This window comes from Embiotoca jacksoni, unplaced genomic scaffold, assembly GCF_022577435.1.
Source record: "Embiotoca jacksoni isolate LCO1_2020_lvr unplaced genomic scaffold, fEmbJac1.0.p SCAF_14, whole genome shotgun sequence".
Lineage (NCBI taxonomy): Eukaryota > Metazoa > Chordata > Actinopteri > Embiotocidae > Embiotoca > Embiotoca jacksoni.
In genome coordinates, this window is record NW_027185274.1 from 13459095 (window position 1) to 13479307 (window position 20213).

Consider the following 20213-nt stretch of genomic DNA (forward strand, 5'->3'; position numbering starts at 1 on the left):
GCAGGCTCTCCGTCCCCCTCATGTTACCATCTGTAGAGTCCAAACAGATAGAAGGAAATGTGATATTTAGAATGACTCTTCCTCCGCTCCCGTGGGTATTATTTAAAGCTATAATAAGCCCCATATTTGAACGGATGGCCTGTTCTCCTTGTTGTACTTGATAAAGAGGAAATATCAAAATGAATACTTTGCCAAGTCTATTCATGTTTCAAACACTCCTAATACCAGCCCCAGAGCTAATGTTTACCCAGTTGGAAAAAATCTATTTAAAATTCATTTGGCAGGAAACAAAAAGTGAGCGAGATATGAAACACACTGACTAATAAGCGTGGTGATGTGCCAGATATCGGATAGTATAACTTGCAGTTCTTGGGAACGATATGCTGAATATACATTTCTAATGATTGCAGTTTGTAAGGAAATAAGGACATTTTTTTTTTTGAAGAGCTACTGTAGCAGATGTTTAAGGTTTCACTCGACTCTCCTCATTAACAGTTGATTAAAAACGATTAAGGGGCAGAACTGAGCTAGATGGATTTGAATACTAAAACGATAAATAATACAAATACTAACTTATAAGCATATATTCTGCAGTAATAACACATTGACATGCAGCACAATTAAAGGCAAATATTCTGGCACAATGTGGTTTCAGACATTTGGATAATTTAACTAACACAAACATGTTGAAGGCTCGACTGACAATGTTTGAATTTACAGAATATTTAGACATTGTTCTCAAAATATGTGACACAGCTAAGAGACTCTGGAGGACAATGGAACTAGCCAACAAAGGATAAATCATCTGGATCTCCTCAGTAATACTTGACTATTGGTGAGAAGGATACCCCAAAGATCGAGCCAAAAACATGTTTAAAAAAAAGTGCTAAAACTTGGAACTTTTATTTTGTTAAAATAGTAAATTTCTTTAAAATAAATAAATAAATGACTCATTAAAATACTATAATACAGCAAAACTGAATCCCCTTTTTCTATTTCACAAAATATTTTCTTTAGAAACTAAATATCGTATGTTTTGTGAGGGTATTTTACGACACGTCTTTAGCTCGATATAGCCGTCACACCTTTATACTGAAGGCAGGGGTGGTCACGTGTTCAACTTGACGAGCGCTGTCGTCCCTCGCAGACGACGAAGGTGTGAAGCACTAAACCGACTAGATAACTGGTAAATTATGAGGGCCTGATTTGTGAAAAGCACATGAAACTCCGAGGGAAGGCAGAGACTACTGTGAATGTGCAATCTGTGCAGTCTGTTCGTGCCAGGGCGGACTGGCTCAGTCCAGTGCAAACTACAACCACAGGGGTCTTGACCTTTGTCCGACTCACCCAGATAAGCCCCAAAAGTCCGTGTAGGTTTGCTGTCACATGTTGTCGCCTATCTTTTCAAAACAGCCACGAGCCCCAACAAATCTAATTCCTGCTCCTTCAGAGACGGCAACATTTCAATAATGACTTCTGTGTTTTGTCTGCATCTGCACAACCAGAAAGGGGGAGGGGGGACGGGGAGGGGGGGGGGGGGACCGAGAGAGAGAGAGAGAGAGAGAGAGAGAGAGAGGGAGACAGAGGAGGGCTGCTGCCTGCTGTGGCTTTTGTGTGGGTGCTGCCGCTTTGGAGGCGGCGAACAGTGGAGCGTCTGATGAAACCGTCTCAGGTCGGAACAAACGGCGCTGAATGGGAATGTTTGATTTGGTCTGGGCTGTCTCTGGACAGACGGCGCAGCATCGCAGAGTGGGAAATTCAATAAGAGACCGAGTGAAAAGCTGGAAAGAGTGAGGAGCAGGGGGAGGAAGAGAGACAGAACGCACCTTTATATCATCCCTGGATGATTTGAAAGCCTGAGGAACAAAGGAATCACTCTCGATGGCCTCGATGTCCTTTATCCTTCGCACTTGCTCCTCCAGAGAAGTTCCCTCTGAAACACATGTTACACAGAAGGCAGCCATGAACAAAAGCACGCGCACACATGTCCGGAAACACACACACGCACACGCGCACACGCACACGCACACACACACAGACACGCCGAGCGTCAGCCGTCCCTTGTCATGTTCTGAAAGGCACCAGATTTCATTTGGATTGGGCGATCTTTCTGTATAATGCCCTTTGACATACACAATATGAAATATCTGATATTCCCCTAGTTTAATCTCGGCCTCCATCAAAAAAGACTCTTCTTTAGCCAAGGGCACAGAGTTCCTACAAAAGGCAAAGGGAAAAAAAAAACCCAACCACTAACAAGATAATACATAGTCAGACAGTGAATTACACTCAGATGATGCATTCTAAAATAATCAAAATATGAACACAAACTCACTGCCATGGAATCTGATTATGGAGACTAAATGTGATTAGGTTTCATACAGTTTTCATGTATCAGAAAGTATTTTGCTCCGGCTTGTCCAATCAAACAAAAAGACACAAAGGGTTTCCAATAAATTACTCTTGGATATAAACACATCAGGATTCTGCAAATCAGATAATAAATCATTTCAAGAATTCAAGAGCAGTCTTTGTAGCGTAGGAGGGCAAAAATAGGTGTGCCAGGAAAGTTAGCGACAGGAAAAAAAAAAAAAGAAAAAAGAGCCAGAGTCTGAATGCTCCTATTATTCTCTGCCTGTCAATCTCTCTACTGATCAGTCAATATTCATCCCTCTCTCCCCCATCCATCCGTCCTCTCCTGCACTCTCCCATCTCTCGATCTGTCAATCCAGCACACATCCATGTTTCTCTGCTGCACTGATGTAGGCTGTGTCATGAAAACAAGTACACACAAGTACACACAAGTACACACACACACACACACACACACACACACACACACACACACACACACACACACACACACGGAGAATGGGATACATGTACTCCCACATTTACACGTGTTTGAAAACTTACATACTCACACATGCAGTATACTTTTATCACACACGCACACACGCACGCGCGCGCACGCACACACACACACACACACACACACACACACACACACACACACACACACACACACACACACACACTGACGCTCAATGAGTGCAATTGGAGCTAATAGCAGGAATTAATTCAATCCATTAGCAGCTACAGAAAGGGTGTCACAACAGATCTTCATGGCCCCGATGTTTAATGAATAAATGAATATTTGTTCCAGCTTTCACAGCAAAGCGTCACATGCTATCACACACACACGCATGCGCGCGCGCACACACACACACACACACACACACACACACACACACACAATTATAGTTCATAATAGCACTCAAACAAACTCGGTTTTGATTTTAATGCAGTGCAGAATTGGACAACTGAGTGACAAGTGGAATTAAGTCTTCCTATTTGACAGACTATCAGCTTGTCATCCAGTGCGGGAAGATGTGAGCAGAGACGCTTTTGCACAGCCGGCGCCAAAAATAGTCATTACCTTGACTGGGCTGCTAGATGAAGTCTGAACACTGGCCCAATATCCTCCTGGAGACTGTGGCCTGTCCTTCACACCTCTATCACCGCTGCATGCTGCTCGGCCACACGAGCACGTGCTCGTGTTCGAATGAAAACTTATGCCTGTGAGTGGCCAACAGTTGATTTAGCACCATTCAATTACTTTTTCCGATTACCCCTTCTCTGCTGTCCTTTGAGCATGAATTCCCTACATAAACAATTACCACACACACTGCCACGTACCCCTCCACCCCCACCCCACCCACCCAACACACACGCACACACACACACACACACACACACACACCATATCTGCTAGCATCTCCTTGGCAGGCCCGTCTGTTGCTGGGCTGTCCGTGCGTGCTGCAGGAATCCATTAAGACCTCAGACTTTTTGACAAACACATTATTGGTAGATAAAATGACTTCCATATGCTGTTTGTCAGATGTCAGCGGGAAAAGATATGTATTTCATGAGAAAATCAAAAATAATGGACTTTGAGTGCGGGCCTAGCAAGCTCAGAGGCAGACAGAAATCAATACTCTAGCTAGGCGAGTGCAATCTGCAGCTCTGAGAGGTCAAAGATGATATTTAATATTGACACATTATCTGGCAAATTAATTTAACAGGTCGACTGGATTGTCACCGCATTAGGAACGCTTCTCTGTCAGTGATGAAAGGAGGATACAGAGAAAGCTGAGAGAGAAAACAGAGAACGAGACAGAAAAGTGGACACACTGCGCTGCTTTAAATTAGGTTATTTCTTATCTCTCTATGGCATTTGATGCTAAAATATATTACGGCCATTACTGTGAAGCAGGAAATGGAATCAATCCGAGTCGATCAACTTCTGTTCTGTATCTACACATTTGAATAATGCGTAGTGACTAAGCAATGTATGTCAATGTATGTTTGATCATTACATCCGTGCGTGCGTGTGTGTGTGTGTGTGCTCTCGTAAAAAAAAGAGCGAGTCAGAAAACTCACTTGCCATCTCATTACTGAAATTAGTTAGATAGACAGCGGTGCTGATGAGTGGCTCACAATCAATAGGCTATTGTTCTCTCTAAATAGCTGTTTGTCCACTTCATTGATTAAGACCCGAAGACGGGGAGAGAAAATCAAACCAGCCAATGGAAACTGATTTCAGCCCATCTCCTTCAGCCTCGAGGATGAGCGCGGTACACAGCAGTTACACAGCAGTTACACTCCCCTGCCAGAAGAGGGGGCTGTTCAACAACACATGTCTGCGTGTGAGCTCAGGCCTCCGGCTACGGCGGTGCTCTCTTTGTATACTTGACTTTGGTCTACAGTTTGTCAATCAAGAGCAGCGGAGCTGAATACATTGCTGCTGCTGATTAATTCCAGTAATTGCAGCGCTAGCGTGCCAGCTAAATTACCACAGCACTTGTTGGTGTTTTGTGGGGAAGAAATAAATAAATAAAAAGAAAGAAAAACTAACTGGTTGTTTTATTGAGGTCTTGCAAATTGGGAATTGTTGACAGTGTTTTGGATTTATATAGCAAACAGAGAACTTAAAGACATTTAATTAACATATTAAAATGAATAGGCTGTAGCAAAGAAAGGGCAAACTGTGCTCCCGCATTCGTGGTGGGTAGTGTGCTGTGAGCATAAAGGCAGGAAATATATTTGGGATTTTCCAGGTCAAAAAAAAGGGGACTCTCATGTTAAATAGGCCAGTTTAATCAAATCAGTTTTCAAACTATCAAAGAAAGACACTCATATTCATGATTTAAATTACATTTTTATGTTTTTTTTTTGTTTTTTTTAATGGCCCTCTTTAGGTTTTTTCTTAAGCAGCAATCTACTGACACGCAGTCTGATGCAAAAACAACCGTGACACAAACTTTGAATACATCAGGACAAACATTTATTCAAGCATCGTGTCCCAAGCCGGGCTTTCACGTGCACACGCTCGTGCACTGCAACATCTTTTGGTTTCCGAGGTTTCAATAACCCCCCCCCAGCCTCCCTCCCTGCACCGCAGTAAAGATGTGTAATTCAATGCTCAATTTAGGCCTGTCTCAGTGGAGATTTTTTTGCCTGCTAATTGATAGAAATTAAGCCATTAATCAAGCCACTAGCCATCATTCAACCCGGGGAAGATGAATACAAACTTTCATAATAACCACCTTCCCCATTTTAGCCCTCATTAGCATTAATTTTTAATGTAATTATGCTATTCTTTTACACTGAGCTCATAAATTACTGCTCTTTTGTTGCTGGCTGGCCTTGTAAAAATCCAAAGTAATGCTTTGTAGTCTGATCTTTAAGGCAATTACTGGCTTCTTCACTCTTTTATCTCCCTGCATTTCCAATAACCTGCTCTCTAATGATTTATCTCTGCTGCCCCCCCCCCCCCCTCCCCGTCCCCCCCATCCCTTTCCCCACTCTTCCTCTCTCTGCACCAGCGGCCAACTGCCCTGCTGCCAGCCTCCGCCTCCAAATCCCCCCTCCGCCCACATTCTCCCCATCTCTAAACAGCAGCCCCAGATACGTTGGGGATGCACACAAACACATGCACGAACGCTCGCCTCCACCAGCTTAACAATATAAACACACTCGCACGTGTATGGGTGCATTTAGTGTGTGTGCAGAAACTTTGTTTACTATCTCCTTCAGTCATTTTCCAGCTCGCCCTTCATTAGTAAAAATGCAGCTCCAGCAATGGCGACAACACCTGGGGAATGCCAAGGTAAGAGACCAGCACTGCATCCCCCCCCCCCCCCCCTCCCCACCCCTTCTCTCTCTCTCCGGGCTGGTCTCCTGTGGGTCCTACCTGTAGGCTAGCTGCTCTTGTTTATGTAACCCCTGAGCTGAGCAAACACACACATGCACGCAAGCGCACACACAGGCGCACATACTCGCAGAGCCTGGCATCAAACAGCTGAGTTAAGCTTAGCAGGGCTGCGTGCTAGGGGCGATAGAGGGGCTCCTGTCTGGCCCTGTTCTCAGCAGCAGCATCCTGGCTGCATCAAAGTCTTTGCTGTACGATTCTCCAGGCCCAAACAACAGGCTGCTCAAGTGCATGACTGGGAACTGGACTAAACACCAACAGAAAAAAAAAATTAAACAATAGGTTATTTACTGAAATCCCACTGACGAGATTCCATTAATAGCAGCAAATGACTCCGGGAGGCATTTTACATCACGGATGAGGATAACTGTTGCAACGTGACTAAAACTAATGAACAGGGGAACCTAGTGTGTCGGCTGGGTGTTTGGGAATGAGGCTTAAAATGAGATATTTTGTCGACATGACAGACAGGTCAAAGCCGGTCCTACCCAGGACCAGAGTCAGACCATTTGCTCTACTTGTACACAGAAAGCCAGGCAACCAACATGTGTTATTAAAATGGTGTCTGGAGTGGGCCTTGGTTGGGTAATACTGTTAGACTGTATTGATCAGGGGCTGACAGGTTCTGATGTTAGCCCGGGAAATGTATCAAGTGGCTAATGAGCAGCTATTAGGCCCATCGATTTGCTGATTTCAATTGATAGCTAGCAGGCCAAAGATGCACGTCAATATTTGCATAACTAATACCCTGCAGCTCTGGGCACCGAAGAATGAGACCTCAACGAGTAAGGGAGACCGACAGAAAGTAAGAGAGAGAAATTCAAAGGTACATTCAGAGCGAGGGAGAGTGGAGATGAGGATGATGAGAGCGGGCAAAAACAGATCAGCAACCTGGAGGTACGAGTGCTGGCGAATAAACCATCAAAACAATCCAAATATTAATAAAAGTCAACCACCATGTGTTTGTGTGAATCTGCAGGTCGCCTGTGAGGCAGCGAACCACCGATGGTGGCATCGCAGCAGTGACGAGGTGTGACGCTGGGACGCTCATGCCTGTCTGACGCCTGTGGCGGCCGGGGGTCAACAGGTCACGCAAATTGAAGGAAAATTCTGACAGGCTGAGCCAGATGTCCCGAGTGTGTCCCTGAGGAGTGTGCATATATGTATGTATGTGTTTGTAAGATGATATGTGAGCAGGGAGATGTCCAATGACCGAGCAGGTGGCTAAGCTAGTCTAATGTGCATTCCCACGAGACCACAAACACTCACTTGTATATTACCCCCCCCCCTCCCCGTGCGTGCCCCCCACCACCCTTTCAAAAACAAAAGCCACGTGTCTCTATAACCCATGTCTTCCAACAATGCACCATCCACCACGATACATACACAGGCCCAGTGATCCCCTGCGGTGCTCACCTTGTTATCAGTGTCAACTGGTCTCTGTGGACTTTTCCGTTCTGTCAACTCCTGTCACAGTCATCAAGGGCCTGTCACACATCACTAATACTCAGCTGTCTTACTAAAACCTCCCTCATAGTAACATCAGGTGGAACTTACAATAACATATATGACCACGTACTTCGGATAAAGTGGCCTTGAGCATTATTTGGCCTTAGCAGATAGCGTGTGATATGTTTATATGATCTTATGTGATATCTATTTGGCATCAGGAAATGAAGAGCAGCTGGTGACTGAGTGTCTCACACACACACACTCACTCACACACTCACTCACTCACTCACACACACACACACACACACACACACACACACACACACACACACACACACACACACACACACACACACACACACACTTTTGTAGTGTCTCCTGCTGATAGTGATCTCCCACTCTCCAGTCAATAAAGGTCTGAATGATGAATTAAAGACCCAAACAACCTGCTAATGACAGGATGACATGGCAGCCACACGCCATGCTTGGCTATCTCCTTCCACATCTCCACTCATCCCCTCCCGACTCACCACTTCTCTCTCTCTTCTGTTATTCAGCCCCCTTCTGCCCATCTATCCTCCTAACTTCCTCTCCTCAACTGACCCCGTTTTACTGAATAATCCTGCTCCTACAATTAAAAGCATGTGTTTAGCCTCCTTTTGTGTGCGCCCATAATGACATCCTGGACTGGAACAATAAATCGGTCCCAGTGTATCCTTCCATCTATCGATAGATCATGCACAATACGTGAAGCCACAGACTGTATTTATAGGAAATGAAGCTGCATCTAATTGTTTGATTCTGCCATCAAAACTGCACCGACAGATCTAAAGGATTTCTACGTTGTTTATTTGCTCATGTATGTGTCATGCAAACCTCAGATTTAACTTATGAGACTTTGATGAGACATTTTTGGGGAAAATGATGCAAATGATAAAAAAAAATGTGCTGCTTGCATTTCAACTCCCCCCCCAAAAAAATCTAGCATTCAGTATTTACTTTACCATTCATCAGGGATGACGGGGGATGATGTTTATTTATTGTTGACATTGTACCTATCATTGTCATGGGTGTAAATAATGCATTAATTTCCACAGACAAGGGTCTACCTCTTAGCAAACTACAATCAAAGTTAAAAAGTATCTCTGCATATAAGTGAGCTTTTTATGTGAAATCCCAGCTAAGACCTGACTGTTCCTGCTGACCTCAGTGCACAGTGCTCACTGCAAACATAGAGGACTAACCAAAACCAGGTGTGTGTGTGTGTGTGTGTGTGTGTGTGTGTGTGTGTGTGTGTGTGTGTGTGTGTGTGTGTGTGTGTGTGTGTGTGTGTGTGTGTGTGTGTGTGTGTGTGTGTGTGTGTGTGTGTGTGTGAGGGAGGGAGAAAAAAAGAGAGTATTATGAGTGTTAGACGATGTCCCAAGCCTGGGCAGCATCACAGAATCTCATTAAATGGTGACGCTTTCACAGGCTGAGTGGTGAGATCTTCAAGATCACAGCCACTTTCTCTGTTGACGGTCTTAAAATGGGCACTGGTGGCATTCCAAACATTTTGTATCATATTTAGTTTTTCTATAGTCCGTCAAATTATCAGACATGTTGTGGCTTTTTGAACCTCGTTTTTTCAGGGCTCACGTGTGGGAAATTTGCAGCATGCTGCAAGAAGAAGTCACTAATTTAGGAATGAGGATAAACTTAGGATAATACTTTATGAAATACAGACAATAGGAGTCAGAAGGTTTAAAGATGATACGCAAAACAACAGCACAAACTGTAGGTGAAGAACCATACTCATTTCAAATTGACTCTTAAATTTCCGTAACATGGAATAAAATAAATGTCTGTCTGTCTGTGAGACTCAAGGAGCTCTTTATTAAGCACAGTGCTCTTTTAGTGTGATTAGAAATAGAGAGTCCCGCCCTGCCCTTTACCAGAAATAACAAGCATTTGACTGCATTAACTTGATTTTAAACTAGGCTGCACGTATTTGTGTGTGTGTGTGTGTGTGTGTGTGTGTGTGTGTGCGCGTGTGTGTGTTGAATGTATGCGGGCAGGAAAAAAAAGTGCAGTGGTCTCCATTTTTCAATCCCCGGCTGGTCAGCAGCTCTTTTATGAACAACACTATAATTACAGAAAACACCAAGCAACTAATTACTTAATTGGAGCAAGGCCTTTAAAATGAAAATGATGTAATCAGAATCCTGGAAACGGGCTCAATATAAACAAACACTAATACGTTAACATCAACTCACAAACAGGCGCACACACGTCATGACCTATAGTCCTCTTGACATGGAGCCATCGAGCAACCAACTCTTAGTTGAGATGTAATTGATTCTCCCTTTAACTCTGCTCGCTCTTGACAGTTTGTGTGTGTGTGTGTGTGTGTGTATGTGTATGTGTGTGTGTGTGTGTGTGTGTGTGTGTGTGTGTGTGCGTGCGTGCGTGCATGATACAGGGAAATGGACAGAGAGACAGAGAGTGCTGTTTGTCTGGGCTGCTACGAACTGTATTAGTAAAGGTCATGGCCGTGTGTGTGTGTGTGTGTGTGTGTGTGTGTGTGTCTGAGTGGTAATTAATTAGGCAAATGTCCTCCACCTCCTCCTCTTCTGACCTCTTAGTTGTAGACTAATAACCTTGGCACTGTGTAATACATTACTCTCCTTTATTCTGCCTTATTGGAGGGAATCATCTGAAATAACAAAACAAAAGTGACATTATCGTTTGCATGTACATCCCAAACTTCTCAGGGTAAATTATTTCCCTTCATGGCCTGAATTACAGGAAGGAATTGAACAGTTGTGTGAGGATAATGTCCAGTCATTTCCGATATGTTCGAGATCTGTCAGCTGTGTGTGAGTGAGGGGTTTATCGGTCATGCATCATGCGCCATGACTCCGTGTGTGTTAATATGCACATGTATTAATGGTGTGCTGTTCTGTGTAGTGACCCTTCCCCTCCACATTCCCAGGCTGTCACCCGATCCCACACTCACTACACCCAACTCCACCGACCTCTCCGAAGTACCCCTCTCCCTCCAGGCTGGGATCAGTGGAGCTGTCCTGACGGCACACGCACAACGTGTCACCAAATGAATCGCAGAAGCAGGAATGTCTCTGTGTTTGCCAACATGATTTTCAGATAAGTGACTTAAATCTATGAAGCTCAATTGGCCGATGTGGTCATCATCAGGCATTGTGAGTGAGGCACATATTAAACACATATTTGAATCAACAAACTCAACTGTCTATGTGCACAAATTCTGCTGAGTCCATAACTTTTAACCATCGACAGTATTATGAACAAAGCAAGTTTGATTTTGTGACGGACAAAGAGACTCCCAGTTTGTCAGTAATGTTTGCAGAAATACGGTTGTAGATCCAGGTGAACAAAAGTAATAGGAGAGTTAAACAAGGACCAACAGTCTTGATAAAAAAGGATCATAAAGATTTCAAACACATGTACAGTCCAGTGTGTCGTACGTAAACTTAAAATTATTCCTATTTTTATGCCAATAAGTATGACTACATTTTTGTTGTCTGACAATGTATTCACCCTAAAACACCCAAAACGATCACAGACACTGGGGACTCATGCAAATTCATTACAAGTATTCCAAAAACACAATCAATGCACACAACATTTGAAAAAAAGAGACACACAAGCGCATATTACTGCCTCCGTAACACACACACACACACACACACACACACACACACACACACACACACACACTCTTAAGTGAACTCTGATGTCTAATGACAAACCTTGCAAGGGCCACCACATGGCCAGAGCCACCCAGGATGCCAGCACTTTGACCTGCAACAGTCTGCGGGTGTGTCTAATCACAGCAATGTGACCACCCTGTTAGACCGCACCAAGTACACGCTGCTGTGTGTGATCATGTCCAGACATACACACACACACGTGTGTGCATGTAAGCCAATCTCACATACTGGGAATGTTTTTAGTTAAGCGGCAAACAACTTCTCCGCCGTCAAACCTCACATTCCCATACCTTGGTGAAATGGTAATATTGATTATTCAGTGAAATCAAGTATTCAATTGTGTAAAATGGTAATTATTTATAAAAAAAAAATTGTTTGCAAAAAGTTAGATGTCTGTGTTACAGTGTGTGTAGGCCCTTCTTTTTCAGTTTGTAAACATTAATTTAATCAAGAACGATGTTGACATTCGGGATCAATTTTCAACAAATTTGTGTGATACCATCCTGAATCTTAAATGGACATGAATTTGGAAAAGATATCTAGCTGGTGACTCAGTTCGAAGTTGCTGAGCGTACATTGGTCTACTGGCAGCAGGTTAATTAATAAGGGTGACCCGAAAAACGATTACCAATCACAGAGGGTAAAAGGTCGCTGTCAATCATGTGTCTACTTGACCTGAATGAACATGGGATGGAAGCTTGCATGGTCAATTCCTATGTAATCTCGCCTATGGCGGAGATATCTCCCTACCATCGAGTCAAACATGTCATTCCATAGATATCCTTATAGAAATTATTAAGCTATTGGCTGCATAGCAGCAGAAGTGACAGCCACACCGAGCAGCATCAGCATCCCATTACCCCGGGACAACAAAGGGTCAAATGGGGTGAGCAGAATTCGGCATTCGCCTCCACTCGTTCACGGGACCGGCAGCGCTTAGCACAGGAGGTCACCTAATCACCTTGCCGAGCCATCTCTGAGGGGGAAAAACGGAAGAGGGAGGTACGGGGGGGAAAAAAAAAAAAAAAAAAAAAAAATCAACTTTAAATTTGCAGTGATGAAAAATCAATAAAGCAGTAATTGCTTGGCTTATCACCATGCAATGAAACAAATTGGGAAGAGAAGGGAGGCAAGGAGAGGGCTGGCGTCCATGCTGCACGCCAAGGCTTTTTTGGCTGCAGTGTGTGGAGCTCAGCATAGAACGGGAGAGGGAGAGAGGAGAGGAGTTTGGGCTTCAGTGGGCCAAAGCAAGGAAAAAAGGTCTCCTCGTGATAATTAAATCTTCTCACACTGATTTTCTGCCAAATTTATTTCCCCAGGGACCATAACTCTGATTCAGTGCTTACAAGCCTTGCATAACTAATCATTTCAACGTGGGGGTAACCACAAACCTGAATGAATAGGGAGGAGAGAGGAGGAAATAAAAAGAGAAATGGCTGTACTGAATCTGTGGCACTATTCATCTCTAAATCAATCATTATTTAGGCAGGAGAAAAAGCAGAAATAAATGTGACGTGTTCTTCTCTAAGATTGTGTTTGAAAAAGACCTTTAAAGTGAAGGTGTAATTGATTGTCAATGTGCTCTCTTTTCCACTTTTCTATGCTGTGCTATACTGGCAGAAAACATCCTTTAATTCCTGGAACAAATAGAACCCATGAAGCCAATGAAGTGTCGGTTCAATATTCCTCTGACTGTTCCTGGCATGATTGTGTTGAACATAATAACACAACAAATAAGGCCATTTATCTGAAGTAACGACAGGAGATGAGGCTAACTCCACTAATCAATACCCAGTCGATACAAACCAGATTTTCTTACATCAAAATCACTGAGACAGATCTTCCTTCAGCGCAGAGTGCACAAGAGCAATACAGTGCCTCCCTGGAGTCCTACGGTAGATCATATAGCCGGTGGAAAGAACACAGTTTAAAAAAGGTATAAAGCTCCACCATGAGCGAGGATGCTGGGAACTATAATTATAGCTTGGTATAATTCAGACACTCTCCTTATTGAATCCTCCTGTTTTAGTTAATGTGATGAGATCATGGACACCAGATCACTCGTGTTTACCAGCGGATGAATTTCACCGCTTGTCCTTCAAGTGATGCAACTCGGTGAGGTAGCGTGGCACGCCACACCGCGGCCCCGGTAATTAAAACATTTAAAGCAGAGCCAGCCCCCCCGTGCTCCCGGGGTGTGATATGGGGGTCACGCGCCTGTAGATTCTAATTTGCGCACCATTTGTATTCATGACAGGCACGTGCTAAATATTTAACAGCAGCCTGGCAGGAGTTTTGTATTGTTAGGCTTTCCAGGTCAAATAATTTGATTTCAAGGCAGATTACATTAAGCGTCAATGTCCAAGCCACCACTCTCACTTGCCTCTCATTTCCTGTCTTTTATTATAGTCGTGATAGGCCTGAACTGAAGGGATACGGCTTTGGATCATACAAGAGCTTGTTATCCACGGATTAGTTATTATTTTCAATTAGAAAAGGGATCACATCATTTATCATGGACACACACACACATTGGTATTGAATGCAAACACTTGTATCCAGAGCTGAAATTTTAGCTGACTGCAAAAGTGTCTGTAGCCGAGCATACAATCATACCGAACGAGAAATATTATTTCTAACAAATGATGGTGCCTGCACATTCACCCTTAATGATATTTCAGTCATATTGATTGTCCTTGACTGAGGTATCTTTCAGTTAGTAAGGGTGTCTATTTTCACTCTCTCTTTTTTCTATATGTTGAACAAGTCAGGCAGGAAACCAAATCCAGACATCTTCTGTTTGAGCCGAGGCCCTGTGGTGATTGACAACAGAGCTAGTTAAACGGTGATGAGGCGTTAATGGATGCTGGGTCGAGGAGGAGGAGGATGTGGGGGGCGAGGGGGCGGGGGGTGGAGGGGGCGGCTGCGGTTGAATATTTAATGGTCATATAATTCCTGAACACAGACACACACACAGACAGGTACACACCCAACCCGTGACCTGTCCTACACACCGCGTAATTAGGGAAACAGTCCTTTCGTTTAACTGCCAAAAGAGCAAACGGTAGGTATATATTCCCCTAATGATATGGGTTAAAGAGCTATTATACGTCTCATTAAAATATATGATCTCCCAATCTGCTGGTGGTTTGAGGTAATGGGGACAGAGCAGGTTCGGGGCAAAAATACCATCTGCAGGCTGTAGGCTTGTATCCAATCCATATCTACATAACTCTCTACGGTGGAGAACGGCTACACAAACGAAAAGACGTTTCTGTCAGTGCCTCATAAACAACACACAGCTTCCACATTTCATAAGGTCATAGAGTGGAAAGTGCGAGTTTACGGTCTTTAAAATCAGCCCGTCATTATTTGGGGATGAATTGGGGTTATCGAGCATTTCGCACCAATCGTCGTGACGGCTGGTTAATGCGTTACCCTCTTCCTTAACTGTAAAGACTCCTTAGGAGAAAAAAATAAAGCAAAATGAGGCCCAGAATGATGACAAACTTGATCGCTATGGAGGCTCTCTAATCATATCTTAAATTCTCTGTCTTAACTTCTCGCCATTAAACTTTGTCATTCTCTGTTGGCTTGAAACGAACACCTGCACATACTGTACCCGTCGCCTGAGCCGTTCACGATGTCCTGCAGCGGCCCTATAGATCTGATCATATTTCAACCGACTTTAAAATAAGCTACAAATAACTGAATAAACTGATTAGGAGATCAACAGAAAATGAATCGAAAACTTTTTGCTTCGATAGTCAATCATTATTTTGGCAGATTTTTTTCCTTGAGACATTCACTGATACGAGCTTCTTAAATGTGACATGATGCATTTCTTTGACATATACAGTAATATAAACTGAATATCTTTGGGTTTCACATTTTTTGGGTGGGTACAAATAATTTGAACATGGAAATCATGGTGAATCCTCAGAAATACAATAAAATGGGTCATTTTTCAGGTTTTGGACATTTTATAGGCAACAATGATGAGGAATTAAAATAATAGGCTGCACCCTTTCATTTTTTTCTTTCTCAAGTCTTTGCCACGTTTATTAATGCTACCGGTCAAACGTTCCTGCACCGATTGGTTTGTTAAACTGCTGGTTAGGTATGAGTTGTGTTATATACTGTCAATTTATAGAAAATTACAACAAGAGTAAATTTATCTACAAAGAGAAACAAAGCACTGTAACCGTAGCAGGTTCTCCTGGTCTACAGATATTATAAGGTCCACACAAAAGGTAATGGATGAGTAGGTCGGTCAGAGAGTCACGATGGTTGTAATTTGACATATTTAGTTTACTGTCCAGCCATACTGTTGTTCTCCAGTAAAGTGCCAGCTGACAACGAAGTCCACACAAACAGACTGTTTCACTGGCAGTCAGTCCATCTTATTATAGCTGGACTCACCATGTTAGCTAAAAGCCCCCCGGGGCGAACAAACAACATCTCTCAGCTTTAATAGCCTAAACAAGGTATGCAACTAACAAAGGAATCACCCAACCCTCTCATTCTCACACTCTTTCATATCATATGTTTCCTTTTTCAACCGCTAGCATCATCTGGCTGCCCTTAACCAGAGAGCCAAACATTCCTTTTAAGTGGAGACTACTTTGTTAACTGATGACCACAGGGCCAGTTATTGATCCTCTCCTTCCACTCTCTCAGTAAACCCTGCTGATAAAAAACCCTCTCTTCTCTCAGGGCTCGGTAGTTTGCAGCCACAGTTCGCTACAATAATAGCTTGCATATCATAGCATCCACATGAATCAGATCTCGGTGGTTTCGATTAGGGCTAAACTAACTCAAACACATTGCCAGACTAGGATGTGAATCTATTTATGAACGAGGAGTGTAGGTGGTAGTGTTCTTCACTTCTCCCCTCCGTTCTCTTGAAAAGGTTTTCTCATTTCAGTTGACTTAGCGGTTCAAGTGTAAACTTTCTAGTTGTGTTGACCTCTGAGAGGCCCTGCAGGGAATAAGGAGACCCCTGGTGATCTGCTGTTTAGCAGCAGCAGTGGCCCTCCTCTTCCATTTTAGTCGTGCTGGGAGCAAGGGCAGAGGAGGATGGAGCTAGCTCGTGTGAGTGAGTGTGTGTGTGTTCATGTCTATTTGTGACAGTGCCACAGGAGTCTCCTGCTACCTAAGCAAGGGCGAGTCATCGGGGCCACTCTGTCGTGCCTCTCTGATCTCACTTCATGTGTCCCCGTGCAGGGAAAGGAATAAAATGATCCTCCTCGAAGGCAGTGCCTGTACAGCATGCTGTACTCCACGACTCCACTTCACAATCAAGAACAACACCTTTCTTCACACAGAACGAACACTTGGAGTGAGGAAAGAGGGCGCTTTGAGCAAAGGGGAGAAAGAGTCAACTGATTCCAAAAAGAGGCAACGGTGCAGCGTGAACTTTGCTTAAGAAAGCTATTTGACTGGGAGCCTTCATCTGTTGCCCCAAGCAAGGAACTTAGTCACCACTTTGGCAATGCTTCCACAGAGAGATGTGAGAGGAAATAGTGAGGAAGATACAGAGACGATAGCTGGAGAGAGGTGAAAATAGTTGATGAGGATAAATAGAGGGGGGAAGAAAGAGAAGTGAGACAGAAAGTAGGAGAAAACCGCAAGGGGAGGAAGGAAGAGACAGACCAAGAAAAATGAATAATATCAACGTAAGAATGGCGGAGAGGCTGTGGAAAAAAAAAAAAAAAAAAAAAAAGACAAATACAAATACAAATACAAAACAGAGAGAAGGGGTGAATCAATTCTTCCCAGAACTGGGGGACTAAAGCAGGAGTGCAGGGCTAATTAGTTTCTGATGGCTGGACTTTCATTTGGCTAAAAGGTCAGATAACTTTAAAGGTCACACAGCAATGTATCCTCGATGCAAACACAAAAAAATTACACAAAAGATAAAAACAGCCACACTCGGAACGAATGACACGGCTACGCACGCCTGTATGTGCATGCACATAGACACACACTGTGTGTTGATAACAGCACATTCGATATTCTCATTTATATCATGCTCTGGTCAGAGACGGACCAGGGTCATTACTCAATCTAAGGACTTTTATTAGTGTTAGCACATCCACTGCAAATTACTCTTGACTTTATTTAAATGTGTATGGAGATAATCTGTATGTGTGTGTGTGTCTGCATGTCGGTGGTAGTGCGGGGGGGGGTTACGTTAAATTTATTGCCTGCAATGCTAAGCGCATATCTGCCTTACACATCTACTATGCATTTTTATGCAGATTACAGCTGTCTTACTAAAAACTAAGGAGCGTAATGAGCGTCACTGAGTTCATGTTTTGCAAAGTAAAGATGTGCAGTGAAAGTAGAAAAGTTGTGTAAAAGAAAGGATTGTTAATCTGTGAATGTAAACATGTTAGATTAGCAAAACTGGGTAATATCACTGATGTTTCAGTACTTGAAAAGATGATCTGACATGAAACAGGAGCATATTTTGTGTTCGCAACCGTCACTCTGCTACAACTGTTGATGCATATACACAAAGGTTTTTATAGAAACTGCACACGTAATTATCAGATAAATCCGATTCAGCTGATTTCAGACAATAATGTAGAATTGTTGCGCGACAGATGTCTTCCAGCCCACAATTTTTGTACTTTGTGTTTCTACACCTCAAAGTTTATATCGGTGGCTTTTTAATGGATCACAAAATCTAAAACAAAGCTTACTTAAGTTATTTCCTTGTTTCAACGGTTGTTCTTGCCAGCAACTTTAACATTGCAATTGTTGTTTCATTTCATTTCATGCTGTGCTGTTTGATTTTTCTTTGATACTGCCTTACAGTCAATTTAGAACCGTTACAATCAGTTTGGTATTGGTGACAAAGTTTACATGTTGGACACACGACATGTACAAAAGCACACATAAAGTATAACTCACCGTCTTCGAGTTTCTTCTGGGCCTCTTCCTCTCTCTTAGCTACTTTGGCCTTCAGCACCTCATCTGTCTTCGCTGAAAAAGAAAGACAACACAGTTAGGAGCAAAGCATATCCTCAGCAGCCCCTCATCATGCTTCCTTTATGGAAAACATTTATGGCATTTTCAAGCTCAATATAGGTATTAAGGAATTGTTAAAAAAAAAAAAAAAAAAAAAAGTACAGTATATCATGTAATAGTTGTTTTGAAAAAAAGAAAAGAAAAAACATTTTTCCTTTCTTTCATTTAAATTTGATGATGATTTAAAAAAAAGATAAACAAAGGCTTTTCCGTGAGATACAAAAACAAACTGAGATTATGCAGAAAGATTATCAGAGGACTCATCACTGCTGGAACAGTGAGTGCACAAACCAACCCGAACATGAAAGATGCCTTCTCCTCTCCCTACCAGGCTGCAGCCTTCTCTGCTTTCCCCTCATACCTCTGTAAAAGTCAGCGGTTCTTCCTGAGAGGTGTTTACCGTCTCGGCATAATGAAAAGCTTAAGAGAAAGTGAGGCAGCGGGAGTAAACACTCGTCAGGGCATTTTAAGCGCGTCTCATCATGAGCCGTGTTGTCTCTGCTCCCTTTTCCGCCACCTTTCCCCTGAATAATCAAGATGTTAAGCCACATTAAAAAATATAATGCCGTGTATGGCAGGACTATCAATACTGCCTCTAAATTAATTACATTTCCGTTGCGGCGCATCATTTATTTTGCAGCGTTAGGGCCTCAGCGGAGCCATTCGCCTTTATTGCTATCTCACTTGGTTGATGAGTGAGCTATGTAAAATTGAGTCTCCAATATCATTACACTTAATGAGTTTAAACTTTGAGAAAAAAAGAAGGGAGAGAAACAGAAAAAGAGAGTGAGCAGACGAGAGAGAAGGGGGAGGAAGAGAGTGAGAGCACTCTCACTGTTTTTCGGGGAAGTTAATACAATATAAGAGTGGGTGTAAGTGTTTGTGAGCGCTTACAGCGTGTTTGTGTTAGGGCACAGCTGTGGGTGTCCAAATGTGGTTTAATGCACCACTCGAGACGCCGGCGTACGCATGTGCGTTTTGTGTACGCTCCTCATTTTGTGTCTGATTGTGTGTTCAGAGTTTTGTAGTGGCAGCGAATATGTTACATAAAAGCACAACGCATGCATCTGTGCGTGTGTTTGTGTGTGTTTGGATGCAGGAGGCCATGGGTTGTGCTCGTCTCTCTGTGACTGCGCTGCTTTTTTTGTTCAGTAATTGCCGTAGACAAAGAAGCCGTCACACTGCTGTTACGGCTGGTTAAGCCTGGAGGTTCCGCATCTTTACTAACAATGACTCTACATGGATGACTGAACCCTCCTCAGCCTCCCTCAGCTAGGGTGTGTGTGCATGTGTGGGTGTGTGGGTGTGTGTATGTGTGTGTGTATAGGAGCAAGCCTAACCAAATCAGCAGCAGCCAATCTCTCTGAGCTAAACACAGTCATAATTTAGTAAGTTTGTGTCTGTTTGAATGTGCAAAAAACCCAAACCGTGGTCTGCACCATCCTGCACCTCCTCACAACTGCAATCATGAGTTTTTCTTGTTTGTATGCACAGATGTGAATTTGTGTGCGTTCACCTGTGTGTGTACGTGTGTGTTTTTGTGTGTGTGTGTGTGTGTGTGTGTGTGTGTGTGTGTGTGTGTGTGTGTGTGTGTGTGAGAATGAACTCCTCTGTGTTCTTCAGTTCACTCTTTGCTCGGGGCAACCGAGAGGCAGGTAGGAGACAGAGCGGTATTGGTGGTGTGATGGAGCAGTAGGGAGACGGGGGAGAAAAGAAAAAAA

General features: G+C 43.2%; 1 protein-coding gene across 1 annotated transcript in view; it reads right to left on the minus strand.

Moving 5' to 3' along the window:
- Positions 1-20213, minus strand: part of rsrc1 (arginine/serine-rich coiled-coil 1) — a 116504-nt gene that overhangs the window by 3614 nt on the left and 92677 nt on the right. The window contains exons 7-8 of the mRNA XM_069148093.1: positions 18376-18447; positions 1827-1933 (exon numbers count right to left, since the gene is read on the minus strand). Of these exons, the coding sequence (XP_069004194.1) occupies positions 1827-1933; positions 18376-18447 (179 nt within the window). The remainder of the gene's footprint in view (positions 1-1826; positions 1934-18375; positions 18448-20213) is intronic.